General features: G+C 39.2%; 3 protein-coding genes across 7 annotated transcripts; 1 reads left to right on the top strand and 2 right to left on the bottom strand.

The window, feature by feature from the left end:
• Positions 1 to 248: 248 nt before the first annotated feature.
• Positions 249 to 5,043, bottom strand: LOC128892471 (uncharacterized). The gene is made up of 5 exons (XM_054152913.1): positions 4,181 to 5,043; positions 3,890 to 4,060; positions 3,698 to 3,817; positions 3,443 to 3,541; positions 249 to 2,489 (listed from the first exon to the last, which is right to left on the bottom strand). Exons 1-5 carry the CDS (start codon positions 4,256 to 4,258, stop codon positions 249 to 251), a joined length of 2,709 nt encoding a protein of 902 aa, XP_054008888.1. The 5' UTR covers positions 4,259 to 5,043.
• Positions 5,044 to 5,222: 179 nt separating this feature from the next.
• Positions 5,223 to 8,233, top strand: LOC128892100 (integrator complex subunit 10). Of its 2 annotated transcripts, none has more exons than XM_054152213.1 (8): positions 5,223 to 5,472; positions 5,620 to 5,687; positions 5,777 to 6,020; positions 6,093 to 6,600; positions 6,670 to 6,986; positions 7,072 to 7,236; positions 7,306 to 7,564; positions 7,642 to 8,233. In XM_054152213.1, the coding sequence occupies exons 1-8, from the start codon at positions 5,317 to 5,319 to the stop codon at positions 7,806 to 7,808; spliced, it is 1,884 nt and encodes a 627-aa protein (XP_054008188.1). In that variant the 5' UTR covers positions 5,223 to 5,316; the 3' UTR covers positions 7,809 to 8,233. The 2 variants fall into 2 exon arrangements, with proteins under 2 accessions (XP_054008188.1, XP_054008187.1); XM_054152212.1 differs by having other exon boundaries at positions 6,667 to 6,986.
• LOC128892094 (protein transport protein Sec31A) lies at positions 7,844 to 13,873 on the bottom strand. 4 transcript variants are annotated; one of them, XM_054152197.1, is made up of 15 exons: positions 13,691 to 13,873; positions 13,088 to 13,300; positions 12,686 to 13,008; positions 12,513 to 12,610; positions 12,188 to 12,433; positions 11,816 to 12,109; positions 11,366 to 11,734; positions 11,177 to 11,297; positions 10,782 to 11,087; positions 9,609 to 10,702; positions 9,363 to 9,458; positions 8,967 to 9,041; positions 8,665 to 8,907; positions 8,507 to 8,578; positions 7,844 to 8,431 (listed from the first exon to the last, which is right to left on the bottom strand). In XM_054152197.1, the coding sequence occupies exons 2-15, from the start codon at positions 13,288 to 13,290 to the stop codon at positions 8,243 to 8,245; spliced, it is 3,729 nt and encodes a 1,242-aa protein (XP_054008172.1). In that variant the 5' UTR covers positions 13,291 to 13,300; positions 13,691 to 13,873; the 3' UTR covers positions 7,844 to 8,242. The 4 variants fall into 4 exon arrangements, with proteins under 4 accessions (XP_054008172.1, XP_054008173.1, XP_054008174.1 ...); XM_054152198.1 differs by having other exon boundaries at positions 13,730 to 13,857; XM_054152199.1 differs by lacking the exon at positions 13,691 to 13,873 and adding an exon at positions 13,395 to 13,660.
• Positions 13,874 to 14,112: the final 239 nt, after the last annotated feature.

Genomic DNA, 14,112 nt, shown 5'->3' with positions numbered 1-14,112 from the left:
TGACGCAATAGGATTCATTCACATTACACGAAACTTTCATAATCATCATTTCCTTAATCGAAACGAGTAAATACATTGGCGGGAGAACAAAGGGAGCTGTTTATATTCCCAGAACTTTTCCAGCTCAACTCGGAAAGGGCAATTTTCCAATTGGCAATTTTTCTTGGTTCGCGATTAAGCTCTGGCTGGAACGATTCTCGACAAGAGCCGTTTCAGGGACGAATTCTCGATGCGAGACCGAAGCGTCCTCAGCAAGGAGTGCTCCCACTTCCGCCCGACTTCCCATCGTTTTTCGGACAACCTGGCGCTCGAAATACAGACGGACATTCCTTTTTCTTCGTGGTGCAGCAGTCTTTTGGCTTCTTCTCCGTCTTTTTCTTCTTTTTCTTTTTCTTGCCGTCACCGCAAGGATCAACGTCTCTATCGCAGCTTCTCGCCTCCTTTACTGTGCTACAGGTACTCGGTTTCTTCTCAGTTGTACAGCTAGTCTGTTTCTTTTCAGTTGTACAGGTGGTTGGTTTCTTCTCAGTTGTACAGCTGGTTGGTTTCTTCTCAGTTGTACAGCTGGTTGGTTTCTTCTCAGTTGTACAGCTGGTTGGTTTCCTCTCAGTTGTACAGGTGATTGGTTTCTTCTCAGTTGTACAGCTAGTTGATTTTTTCTCTGTTGTACAACTAGTCGCTTTCTTCTCAGTAGTACAGCCACTCTCTTTCCTCTCTGTGCTACAGCTACCCTCTTTCCTCTCAGTGCTACAGTTGCTCTGTTTCTTCTCGCTGTCGCACAGATCAGACTTCTTCTGCTTCTGTTTATTACACCGCGACCCGTAGATGTCGTCCCGCCAATACTTATCGTAAAGGTCCTCGGACCCAGCCTCCGATCTGTACTCCTTGCAGAGTTTCCCGTAAATTTCCTCCTTCCTGTGCTTCTTGCACGCATCGTCACCGTTTTTGCAGGACTTTCCGTAAATATCCTCCCTCCTGTACTTCTTGCACGGATCCTCCGTGCTCCCGTACTCCTTGTCTGCCTCGTACTCCTTGCAGCGAGAACCGTGATGCTTGTTTTCGAGCGATTTACAAGGATCGTTCGCGCCCTCGCCGCAACTCGATCGGCACTTTTGTTTGCTACCGTCGTCGTCTCGTTTCTTGCAGTCCGCTGGTTCGTTCTTCTTCGAACAACTCACCTTGTCGTCCTTCTTGCAGTCTCTCTTCTTCGAATTGCAAGAAGGCTGCTGCTTCTTCTTGCAGATATTGTCGGTTTTCTTCTTCCCACAGAACTTCTTCGTGAACTTGTCTTTCAGACTGAAATTGGCGCCGTTGGACGAAAAGAAGGCCACCTGTGCTGCTTCCCGAGGAGCGAACAGAGAATCTAGATTGTAGGAAGCCAAGCTCGACAGAGACCGCGACTTTTGCCTGCTGGTCCTAAGGTTCTCTAAGAACAGAACGATTTTGGACGATACGTTTCGTAGAGGATTTCTCGACGTACTCGTTTCACTTATGGTTTCTGTCTCGGAACCGACGCTGCTCGACCTGGACGGCGTCTTCTTATCCACACCGTCGGGATCTTGTCGCGTCCACCGATCGACTTCATTGGCAGATCTCGAATTGCCTTCCATCGTCGAACGCATCGCTTTCTCTGGAAACCTTAAACTAGTCGTCGAAGTGGAAGCGTTATGTCTGCCCTCGTCGCGAGTCTTCGATTCCTCCAACAATCTCTCAGCCTGAACGGAACCAAATTTTCCAGCCTCCGATACCAACCCTCTGTACCTGTTGCTCCGAGTGTCCGCGATCGCGTCTGTGTTCTTGGCGTCGAATAGCTTCGAAAAGAACCACGAGGCAGGCGTTTGTCTTCGTTGAACCAAGCCGTACAATAACTTTGGCTTTTTGTCCGACAAGACGGCCGGTATCGACCAGTTCCTCGGTTTTCCTCGGTTAGTTGAACGCTTTTCCACTTTCGCCGTCGTTCCTTCGACAGTTTTCCACGCCTTCGACTTGCCGTCTCGAATCCTCCTCTTCTCGGGCATTTCCATCGACGCCGATTGAGCGTCCACGATCTCTTCGAGGTGACTCTCGCCCACTGCGAGCTCGGATGACGCTGTCAGCTTGTCAGCGTTCGTATTTTCCGATTGGCCCCTTTTTTTAATCTTCTTCCTCATTGAATTGTTCTTTGCTAAGAGGAACTCGTCTGTGTATTTCGAGGTGTTGCTCTCGGAGCCTGGCAAAACGTCGTTCAATCGTTTTCGCTCGACACACGACCCGTTTTTCGTCGTCGCGTCCACAGTCGTCGAGAAGCCTCTCGTCGGAAAACTCGAGACCTGTCGCCACGCCGCACGATTCATGGTTTTCGAGCTACTCTTGCTGAAACACGTCGCGAGATTTGGAAACTGCTTATAAATCTCGGAAACGATGCGACCGTCGTGCCGGAACTTATCAAAGGGCCCCATTTCACCGAGAACTCGAGGACCTCGTTGCTCGCTGGTGTACGCGTTGTCCCCCTGAGGACAGACGGAGAGACGATTTCAAGGTCAGTGACTCGATATTTCACTTCTTTCCGTTCTCTTTTTCGAGCGATTTCTTTTTCTGTTCGTATCCCCCGGGACAAAGGAGGGGATAGAACCGACGATAATCGAAGAAAACCGTCGTTCGTACGCTTCGGCGAATCGTCAACGCATTGATTACGTCTGTTAAGCTTTATGAAAGCTTTCACGAGAGGACCACTCTAGCTTTTCTAGCTTCTGAATTTTGAGGTAATGAATAAAGGCAAGGTTGAAAAGCAACATTGATTCGTTTAATATCTACTTCTTTTGCCTTTCATTCGCTTTAGGTAATGCAACTAACACTGCTGTGCCCCACAGGAACGGAAACGCTAAAGTAAGTCGTAAACAGAACGATGCCACAGTCAATGCGTTGATCGAGCCTCAGACGTTTGTTAAGACTCTTTTCACTCCCGTCCATCGTCTCTCGTCTTGCGTATACACGGAAGGACGCGCTCAACCCACGAAGGTGATCGAAATGTGCCACGATCGAGCAGATTCCAGGGCCAAATCCCCATGCTTTTCTTTTGGTAGCATTTCATGACGCGAAGGAATCATTTCATCATTTCGGATCGATTCCTAGCGCGTTTCTTCTTTCGAAGCGTTGGACAACGGACTCCCTTTCTTTTCCCGCCTCGCATGAAATATTTTCCGAATAGTCGTTTCGCTACCTTCAGCTCTGCGCGACGAAACTTGAATAGTTTCGCGAGAAAAAGTACCACGCGATGTGATAATTGGAACTTGAAAAGTAACACGGCCGAGAGAACGGAAAAAAGAAACGAAAGCGGTAGTATAACGTGAAAGGAGCAGGAGGAGAAAAAGTGAAGTGGAGAAGGCAGTGAACAACGAACGTTTAAATAACGAAAGGGACTCGAAGAAGAAAAAATAGACGACTAATTAGAGTAATCTCTTACCTGTGACGCCACCACTTTTGATTTCGTTGGTTGGCCCGCGACAGCTTCTTCTGCGATTGGCAGACGATGCAGTGCCTCGACGAGTTCGTCCGTCTCCTTCTACATGTTGAAGGAATACAAAATGTAGGCACAGTGTTTTATCGAGAAACGAGGAAAAATTTCTCAAAGTATCAAGATGTTATTTGTTAAGTCTGCTTGCAATGCTCGACTTGAGGAAACAGACAAGGCTATCAATGATAAAAGTAAACGCTATACCTTTGCGTCTTTCGATGACTGATGCGACGAATAACTAACGGATTTTTGCATTCCCTCGCTACGTTGACCGTCCTTAACAGTGTACCGAGACTTGTCCATCATCGTTAACATTCGTGAGATCTGAAATAACGCGCGATCATTCTCTTTCCTTTTGCGCTTATCGATTTAATCTTAAATTTTAGAAAGCCTTACGATAGGGTTCGCCGATTCGCCGTCAGAAAAGCTGTGAATCCTTGCAGGCATTGATGAGTATCTCTTGCTCGCAGGAATGTCGTGCAAAGCTAGAACGTCCAACCTGGAATTCTGTTTCAGCATCGGCGACAGGGAACGGCCAACTTCTCCTGCGCTACCGCTCATCGCTACCTGTGACGGATTTTTATCGTGGAATTCGCAGATAGATCGAGCCTTTCGTCGAGAATTAGGACGATGAAGTATCAATGGTTGCTTCCTTCCACCGATTTCCTTCCCGACTGATTCACCTACCTTGATGGTTTCCTCGCCTGCGTGATAATTCCGCTGGCCGATGCTTTTCACGATTGATTTAGCGGCCCGGGAAAACATTGTTGATTCTATTGATAATTTACTGGAAATTTTAGTTACGCCTACATCGGGCGTCTGACACGTCCAAACTGCGACGACCTAACGGGCTTGGTTACCAGGTCAAACGCTCGCAATTGTTTCGCGACATCGTGATAAAGTATGCCGTGTACGAAGAAAAAAGAAAATCGATCGAAGAAACCTCCAATTTTCGCTATTTTATAGATATGTGACGAAATTATTTCGTTGCTTTTATTAATACTGTTATTTGTAAAAGAATTATTCAGGCTGAAATACATCTAGGCTCGCTATTTATCGACGTATTTATTGTGTTTCTTAGAGACAGTAATGTTGTTTATTAATTACAAGGAAAGTTTATTCGTTTCAAAAGTTTAAACGGTAAGATAGCTCTTTTAGCGAAACGATTGTGGTGCTCTGCTACAGATATTAATGTAGATGAGGTGCAGAATATATTCGTTACATTATAATAATCGGTAGATAACGGATGGGGGCTCATGAACTCTTTTACTATTTTTTTGTCAATTTCAAAGTTATCAGTTCGCGGGTCTTAACACCATTAGTGATATAGATACATTCGTTGCGTTTCATGGACACCGAAATGGTATCGCCATCTCGCGGTGAAAAAAATGAACTAATTATGAAACATTCAGTCCTAGTTTACAGTGTAAATAGTTTCCACTGTTGTCACCAGATGGCGAATGGTATCAGTGGCGCCATCGGTGAAAGATTATCCAAGCTGGTAATAAAATTAGTTTCCACGGTTCCTACATGATAGCGCCACCAATACCTTTATAATCAAAATTATCTTTATTCTTCACGAATGCATAATGAAGGTGATTCTTTGCCCTATAACACTACAATACATTAGTTAATGTATCAAATTTATCATTTTTATGCATAGTTAATCGATTCAGTAGTAATTATCGACCTTCTAGTTAATGGCGCCATCGGTGACAAAACGCCCAAGTTTACAGTCAAAATAGTTCCTACGGTTTCTGCTAGATAGCGCCACTGGTAATAAAACCAGTGTCAGAGCTAGCAACAGCTTGACGTCTCTAAACATGTTGGAAAAATCATCTGTCACGGATAATAATCAATTGTCCAAAGAAGATTACTTAATTATGCGTGCAAAGGATGCACTGCCACTGGACATTTACGCTGCCAAATCTTGGTTAATTACAGCGAAATCGTTGTTTCCTCATAGCGCAAAAGTTCAGGTTAGGAAGACATTCACATGTCATTTTCGATTCATTTGTGAAACTATTAATAATAATAATAATAATAATAAATTATTAATAATTTTGTAAGATGCGTTCAACGATAACTGTATCGTAATAAAGTGTAATATATTATTTATTCGTTAGTTCGAAGCATATCGAATCGAGAAGCTTTCGAAAAACGTGAAGGAGGCGGCAAAATGTTTCAGCGAAATGTGAGTTCAAATTTTTTCAACAGAATGGGAATGTTTGAAGTAAAGTGTAACTTTTCGATATGTTTAGAGTCATGGAAATGCATGCATAGATTTCAGAATTTTCCGGACGATCGAGATATATGGAAGGAAATAGAAACGGTGACGGCGTGCCTTCGTTTAGAACAATGCGACCCAGAAGCAGAATTTTTATGCCAAATGTTTCAACATATACCACAAGAGCTTCAACACAGACTGCTTGTCATGACTGCTGACCATAGTGAAGATACAATGGAACATTGCAAATTATTACTCCTACTACTACGTAGATTTCCTCAGACTATTGCCACTCATGGAGTAAATATCTGTACTACTATCTTTGAAGTATTCTTATCAGTTGTTTCTCTTCTTAGTTTGTTGCATTTTTAGCCACGGTTAGTAGAAACACTTCTCACTGCAGAAAAGCACAGTCATCCTGGACGTACTGTGAATGGATTTAGAAGACTGTTGGCTTGTGATGCATTGCCATTACTTGGCACTGCTCCAGTAGAATTAAATCCGCGACTCAGTCTGAGATTGCTCTGCAAGGCAGTAGAATTTTATTTGGCATACATACAGCAACCTCAAGACAATCAAATTCAGCATCCGTGGGACAGACTATTTCAAGTTGTAGAATTAATTGGGAAAAAGTTAGGATGGGAATTGAGTAGTTTATTCTCTTTGGTTTGGAACAGAGATACCTACTGTGAAAGGCTGCATCAGTATGCAATGGCACATGCTTCAAATTTATGCGAAGAATTAGTAGTTAGACAATTATTAATGTGTACTGTTGTGGTTTTACTACGAATATTAAATGAACACAATGCACTTATTAATAATGGTGAAACTATGTTTTGTTTGATAGAAGCATTTGGGGAATGTGTACATTCGTCTGCAGGTGAGACATAGTATATAGTACTAGAATCCACATCATTGCCTACTATTTATTTGTTTCAATTATAAGTAGAACCAAAACTGAAAAAACGGAAAAGAGATGACAATGTCGGGATTGCTGTAACGAGCGACGGTGATTACAGCGGTAGTGGTCTGGGATTAGCCGTGAAATTATGGGACCTGTTACACAGTAGCGATTACTTGCAAAGAGAAATCGGAAAATTAAATCAGCAACTTCGATTAGATGCTTGGTTAAACTCATTTTTAACAGATTTAGCTATGTACAAAGGGTTACATCACGAAGTACTAGCAAGGTTGTCACAAGAAGCAGGTAGTTTATCTGCTCATCTTCGTTTAGCAAGTACATGTTTTTTCTTAAAAGATTATAAGGTATACTATGTTTTTCTATGCTATTACTTTTCTATTCGTATATTAATGTCTTGTAAATTCTTGTAAGTGTATAATATTATTTAAGGGTATGTTAGAGTACATAGTCTTAGTAGTTAGCGCGCTACCCACGGCAGGTGGGAAAATATCGCATAATTTGACAGTTCCCTGTGCAAGACATTTACACTATTTAACAATTGCCCGATTTCCCGTGGTACAGTATTGTTGCAGATTACTTCTTTCCGCCATAAAGGTAATTGAAATTAACCTAATATTGTGGCTTCCGGTTCTGTTTTTATATTCACGGAACTTGTTCTCTCAGGAAAATTTTTCTTTACCTGGCGGTGTCGGGGACTTGGCAATAGGACATGCGTTGGTACTAATGCAAATTGATTGGCCTCAAGAAGCTAGTACTTTATCCACAATCACAGAAAGAATTATCAATCGTGGTTCTTTTACTTATCCATTGTTTCAAGCTTACATTATATGCGTGGATATTTTAGAGGAATTGACGTATCTGTGGACAGAACATGGCGGCGGTGTGTCTTTGGATATAGCCACAGCATCGGGGGTTTTACAAAGTATATTATGTTTTTTCTATAAGTGTGTACATTTGTTTTATCTTTATTCGCATTATATTGTCGTGGAAATATTACAGTTAGACGCATTACTACTCGCGGAGCTGACAAAGGAGTACGAGAAGAAGTGAAACAAGCAATGCGTCGACAAGCAGCTCGTGACGGAATCGATCCCTTGGACGAATTATTGCAAAAGTTTATTATTAACGAAAAAGCTGCTATTTTACACAGTTTGATCATCCAGTAATAATATAATTTTTTTATTTAAAAATATACACACAATTCCTTTGAAGCCAACTTTAATATTTTATATATACAATATATTAGTTAAAAGAAAAAAATCGATTAACAATCTGTATGGGAACGCTTCAGATGCTCTCTGCTCTGATATTTCCAACTACTTTTTACAAGCTACTTACATAATGAGTTGTTTAGTTGTACAGGAATAATAATAATACAAGTCCATCGAACTTTGATAAGCCACAGTCAGATATAGAACATGAAATAATTCCATATTGCGTATGACATAATTAAGCGATAAAGTTCGTACACGATTATTTCTTTTTATCCAATATTCCAATGAATGAATACAACATAAATATCTCATTTAATAAGGGTTATAAAAGTCTCGAATTATAAAAATAAATGAACAGAATAAACATTCTAGGTATATATTGCATTCTATCTAATATAAACACTCAGTTGGAGGGCACTCAGCAATAATACTTTAATCCCTGGCATAAAAGAAGATATTTGACTAAAATCTGGACCTGATACTAATTGCGTGTGAAGATCTAAGCCACCAGTGTAATTTCCACTTTGTATCATTTGCGATATTTGATGCAATCCTTGCAATGTGTTTTGTGACAACTGTAAAACATGCGTCAAAATATTTAATGTGTTTTAAAACTCATAATTGCAAAATGTGAGTAAAAAAATACGTACTTTACTTTCCCTAAGGCAATCGTATAAAACTTCAAGTTTTTTCGATACATCTTCTATTTTCCTTTTAATTTGCTGGAAAAATAACGAGTATAATTGGTTACACTTATTAAAATGGGATATGGTATTATACGTTTATGCAAGCGGAAAATTCATCTTACTGGGTTTTTAGCGTTTTCGTAGCATTGGTTCTTCAATTCGTCGAACACTGTTTTCAAATGTATGTGTTGTTCTGGTATTGGTGCTTTCGGTTTCTCAGGTTCTGATCCTCTTGCAAATCCTGCTGGTTGTGAAGGCTCCACTGGCTTGGCAAATTGAGCATTAATATTTGGAATGCTCTGGTTATATTGTTGTGGATTATAAGGGACCTGTGTATCAGCATACATCTTTTCTTGGGGTAAAACCTAAAAGAAGGAATAATGTTTGAATACCAACATTAGAGTATTTAAATAATATTACTTACGTTTTGTTCAGGTTGTGCTACAGCACCCCTCAATGGATGCAAAATAGGATTTTGAGGTTGATATTCCTGTTTTGACTAGAAACAATTAAACGTTTATGCGCGGTACATTTCATGTGTTTATTAAGCAATTGTTGCAATAAAAGTAGCAGTGTATATATACTTTAAAGTGTAACATTTAAAGATATTAATTGCTTCTTATGAAAGCAGTTGAAAGTGTTCTTGTGTATTTCACACTGTGGATTAGTTAATTTAATATCACACGAAAGTGAAACCGTTATTTGCAATCAATTAAATCTAACTTTTAAATTTAATAATATAAAGAAAATGTCTTCTTTTCAAAAATAAGTAGCATTTCTGAAATTGTTGAAACCAGCACTCAATCTCGCAATTTTCTACCTTCATGTTCACATTCTTCGAATGTTTTGCTTTCCATTTCCTGGTACCGGCATGTTCCGCAGACATTTCATTTTTCGTGTATAATGCCAGTACTGGCTGTATCATTTGGATATATATACATATATCATCAGTACAAGGTTCATAAACACTTCATTAATCAAAAACATGGCGCGAAACAAATTACCAACATATCGCGAACGCCGACCTATACTATTACTAATATACGAAAGATTAGAAGATACCTACTTGTATTCTAGACTTCGCAACTGGTGGGTCATTCCACCCTGCAGATTGTAGTGATGGTTTATAGACACTCTCGTTTCCATAAGCTTGAGAAACAGGTTGTGTTCTAATTGGATCATACATCTGATTTTGCTGTAGATTCTGTAATGGCGGTAATCCACTAGGTTGAACAGGTTTAAATGGTTCTGATTCTTGCAGACCGGTCGTAAAGTTTTGTCCAGGATATGTGTTTCCTGGTATAGGAACCTGAGGCTGATACGTATTCGAAGGCGTATAGCCTGTCATTGGAGACATTTGCTGATTATATGACATTGTTTGTTGAGGAAACCCAGTTTGACCATATGTTGCAGTAGATTTTACAGATGGATCTATTAAGTATTTCGATCTTGCTTGAGGCCCGGCGCTTGGTGGTCGTGAACCGATTCCACTTGATCCCGTTGTAGGAGGTGGTAAAGGAGGTGGTTGAGAAACGGATGATGGAGTGTAATGAGACGTTTGGTACTGATCGTATTGCATAGAGGATTGTACATGTGGCTGAAGAGGGGATAACCCGAAAGATTGTTGTGGCTGTTGAGTGTGGAACTGATTTGTAGACGAGGCCAAAGGTTGTTTTGCGGGAGCGATGTTAGGATCGATGAAAGATCTCGTTTGTTCTCTTGAAGCAAGTAACGGATTTTGTGGATTCTGCAAAGATCTTCTCGGTTGAGCATAATAATTTTGCATTGCTGGCGTTTTTGCCACGCCTTTTGATTCTTCGATATATCCTAACGCTCTATAAAGACGATCTTTTAACATGACAATCTTTTCATCCTGACTATTTCCGAGATAGTTTAATGCAGCATCAAGGTCTCCCTCTGATGCTAACATTTCCGCATACTGAGACAAAACGCTAGCAATTTTTCCTTCTATTTGAGTTTCTCTAATACCTTGCATTTCCAAGGCTTTCTGCATTATCATTACCAATTCGACTACTTCTTGTATATCAACATTGGATGATTCTACCATTTTGTTTAAATTTCCGGAACAGATGTAACAAATTTGAGCTTGCTCTTTATGAGTTGGATTATCAGATGACGCCAAACGATCTCCAAGCATATCTGTAACATCCAAAGAAATAAAAATATTTACGAATTCAGTATTTTTACTCGCGCGATAAATGTATAATTCAATTCATACCGCACAAAGTGGATCGCTCCTGTGGATTCGAATGGGTAAATATTCCAATTAATACTTCTTTCCAGCAATTTATGTCAGTATTATTAACAACTTCAGCCCAGTTTTCACTAACTAACGAATTGATAAGAGAATTGAGAGCTCCAGAATGTTCTGAAAAGTATCTGTACTGGGTACGTGCTAGTAAGTCAGGTCCAGCGGCCATTGAAAGAATGACTGCATCTGCGTACCTTTTGTTGGCAAAACATAAAGACACAGCAGCTTCAATATTTCCTAAGAGGATCGCTTGAGTAATAAGCCCATCCTCATCTGTAATACATTAAATCAAGCTATTAAATCTTAACAAGTCACAATGGAAAGTAAAAAATTTGATCACTTTAAAGTACATATGCAATTACCATCGGACACGTTTAATTGAAAATTGTTATTTATTGACGTAACCGTGGTTGCCTTGTTAATTTGATCTTGTGCAATGGCATCAAATGCCGCACTTCCATTTATAACGTTTCCATTCAATACCTAAAGGAATTATATTTTATGATGCGCAAAACGTATTTTATTATTTATAACAAATAAATGAAACTTACATTATTAAGATTACCAACACCTTCCGTAATGTTGTTAATATCTTCTCGTGGGACCAACTGATTTAATTTATTATTCATTGTTTCTATGTCATAACCCAGTAATTCTAATATTTCTTTTGCTACATTTTCACCGAAATATACCCCGACACAATTCCATATTTTCTTTCTATGTACATCGGTTGTTTTCTCAGCCTTTTCTTTACAGTAATCGCTATATTGTTCAGTTTTAAGAACGTCCTCTAATTCCTTGGAACGTTGAATTAATTCTGGTTGCGTTATCACTTGGGATATAATAACTTTTCTATTTGAATTTGCAGGTAGATTCGGATCTATAGGCTCATTTTCAAATATTATCAATTTACCACCAAACTAAAAAAATATTTCCGTTTTTATAGAATGTTTGCAGTACAAGTAGTAAAATGATTATCTACATCAGATACGAATACTTACACCAAAAGAAGCCCCAAATGGTCTTTTTAACCATTTGGGAGCTTTTGTCAATATAACTGCTGGTTCTGATTGCATTACAGAAGGTGGTTGAGTAAAGGGGTCCATTCCAGGAAAAGAGTCTACAATTTTGTTTGATGTTTCCATAGACATTTGTTGTTGTCCTCCCAATAAGGAATAAATTACCGCGTGTCCGTCGAAACTGGTTCCAACAACTAATCCTGGATGCCTTGGACACCATGAAACATCAAAATTCCATTGGTTTGTTTGGGCTAACTCACAAATCACTTCACCATTCTGTGAATAAAAAAAAGAGAAACAAATTAAGTATACAAAATACAACTTTGAATATTAGAATGTAACTAATAAACATACTGGTGCATCAGAATTAGGATTCCAACATAATATTCTGTTATCTTTGGCACAACTCAAGAGTAGATCTGGATCACATGGATTCCAAGCAATCGATAAAACGCCGCGCTGGTGATTTTGGAACATTTTTAATGGTGATGTTGCAAACCTTAAGTCCCATAATTCGATTACAGGAGCTTGATCATCTTCTGATGCTAAGCACAATTGTGTTGCAACATTTGGATGCCACTGGACTACTTTCCATCGTACCTTTATTCATAACATTGCAATTATACAGACTGTAATATTAAAAAAAGAAGAAATTCAACAAAAATATAATTAAAAGTACTTTGGAATTTGTATCTGTTAGCTTGATTATGGGTTCATTTTTTCTTAAATCCCATATGACACATCGTTGTGAAAATGTGGAAGCAAGAATGTGTTGCACTACAAAAGAGAGAATAATGAACCATTAATTTTAATTCACACAAGTATGTGATATTTTGTATACAATAAGAGAACCTTGCTTATTCCATGCAATATATTGTACATCTTCTAATGGTTGACTCCTAGAACCAGGAGTCATTGGAGTAGTTGTATTAACAATATCCCATATATAAATTTCACTGTCAGTTGCTCCTGTTGCTAATAAATTAGTTTGGAAAGGATTGAAGTCCAATGCTCTGACTGGACCTGTATGTCTGTCTGGACTGCTTATTAAACAATTATTATCATTAGCCAACAGTTTGGCCACCGAATAAATCTTTATTGTGCCATAATCGCAGCCTCCAACAATTATACCAGATGGACTATTACCATATGCACCCCATGTTATTTTATGAAATCTAAAAAATTTCATACATATACAAAACTGTAGTAGTTATTAGATAACACTTGATTACACATAAAAGATATATGTTCTACCTATGATCGCTTGCAATAGTGGCTTTCAATTCCAAATCATATCCTGCTTGTTGTAAATTCAACGAATATATATCCAAGCTGGCAGATGTGTTAAAACTTGCATCAAGTTGTTGAGCTGCAGTTCCTGCAGCTAATAATATGGGATGCTGAGCAGGTGGTGACCATGCTACATTGACTGTCTTCAATAACTCCTTCACCTTCATCCTTGGTATGCTGCAGCACAAATATCATGAGCACTTTTTTTTGCAAGAAACAGAGCAAGTTAAAAATAATGCACTGTGTATTGTATTTTATCATTGATTCATACTTGCTTGTTTCTAAAATTTATCTGAACTATTCTAAACAACGATCACGCCTAATTATCAGCACACAACGATACATTCGAATATTCATCGTATCATAGATTTTTAGTTAAGATAACACGTTATGTTACAAACTGTATAATCGTAAATAACATTACAAATGAATTGTATATAATTCGAAAGTTCAGCGACCTACTGATATCTCAAATTGTTACGTGAGTAACACGTGTTACGTACGAGCTGTACCATTATCGTAAACAGAATAGAAGACACACGATCCTTTTAAACGACATTTTCTCACCTTAACGTATTTAATTAACAATAACCGAACGAAATGTACCGAAAGAAACCTCTAACGTCAAACAAGCAGCAGTCAGCCGTCAAGTTCTTCCAACGTGGCGAACCGTACGTTGGGAATAGTGCTGACCTCTTCGGTATTCGTGGACCATTAGTATGGTCTACTCTGATAAGTCGTTCTCCTGATGGATATTACCCTGTTGGGAGAAGAAAACTGTTTCTCCCACTCAGCACGATCATCTATCTATTGTTTATCCTTACTACTTTTAATTCAATTCAAACTCTTGCGTGTAAAATCATGTGCGACAGAATGATTTTTTAAATAATGTTCGCCCCAAATGACTCGTAAGCAGACCGTACCATGAAATTTCCATAAGCGTAGGTGTCTATCAACAATACAACAGCGGAATTATTAACCTCGCAAAA

The sequence above is a fragment of the Hylaeus anthracinus genome, unplaced genomic scaffold, assembly GCF_026225885.1.
Source record: "Hylaeus anthracinus isolate JK02 unplaced genomic scaffold, UHH_iyHylAnth1.0_haploid 12002, whole genome shotgun sequence".
Classification (NCBI taxonomy): domain Eukaryota; kingdom Metazoa; phylum Arthropoda; class Insecta; order Hymenoptera; family Colletidae; genus Hylaeus; species Hylaeus anthracinus.
The sequence above is the reverse complement of the archived record's forward strand: the minus strand, read 5'-3'. Positions and strand labels throughout refer to the sequence as shown.

What these genes read in the sequence shown, in the direction of transcription:
- LOC128892471 (XM_054152913.1), bottom strand. Translation starts at nt 4,258, where the DNA reads ATGTTTTCCCGGGCCGCTAAATCAATCGTGAAAAGCATCGGCCAGCGG. An exon ending in GCGAATCGGCGAACCCTATC is followed by an intron (nt 3,818 to 3,889) that starts GTAAGGCTTTCT and finishes GCGTTATTTCAG; the next exon opens with ATCTCACGAATGTTAACGAT. An exon ending in AGTCATCGAAAGACGCAAAG is followed by an intron (nt 3,542 to 3,697) that starts GTATAGCGTTTA and finishes TTCAACATGTAG; the next exon opens with AAGGAGACGGACGAACTCGT.
- LOC128892100 (XM_054152212.1), top strand. Translation starts at nt 5,317, where the DNA reads ATGTTGGAAAAATCATCTGTCACGGATAATAATCAATTGTCCAAAGAA. An exon ending in ATGTGTACATTCGTCTGCAG is followed by an intron (nt 6,601 to 6,666) that starts GTGAGACATAGT and finishes TTCAATTATAAG; the next exon opens with TAGAACCAAAACTGAAAAAA. An exon ending in AGCATCGGGGGTTTTACAAA is followed by an intron (nt 7,565 to 7,641) that starts GTATATTATGTT and finishes GAAATATTACAG; the next exon opens with TTAGACGCATTACTACTCGC.
- LOC128892094 (XM_054152197.1), bottom strand. Translation starts at nt 13,290, where the DNA reads ATGAAGGTGAAGGAGTTATTGAAGACAGTCAATGTAGCATGGTCACCA. An exon ending in TATTGCATGGAATAAGCAAG is followed by an intron (nt 12,611 to 12,685) that starts GTTCTCTTATTG and finishes TCTCTTTTGTAG; the next exon opens with TGCAACACATTCTTGCTTCC. An exon ending in ATTGCCTTAGGGAAAGTAAA is followed by an intron (nt 8,432 to 8,506) that starts GTACGTATTTTT and finishes CATGTTTTACAG; the next exon opens with TTGTCACAAAACACATTGCA.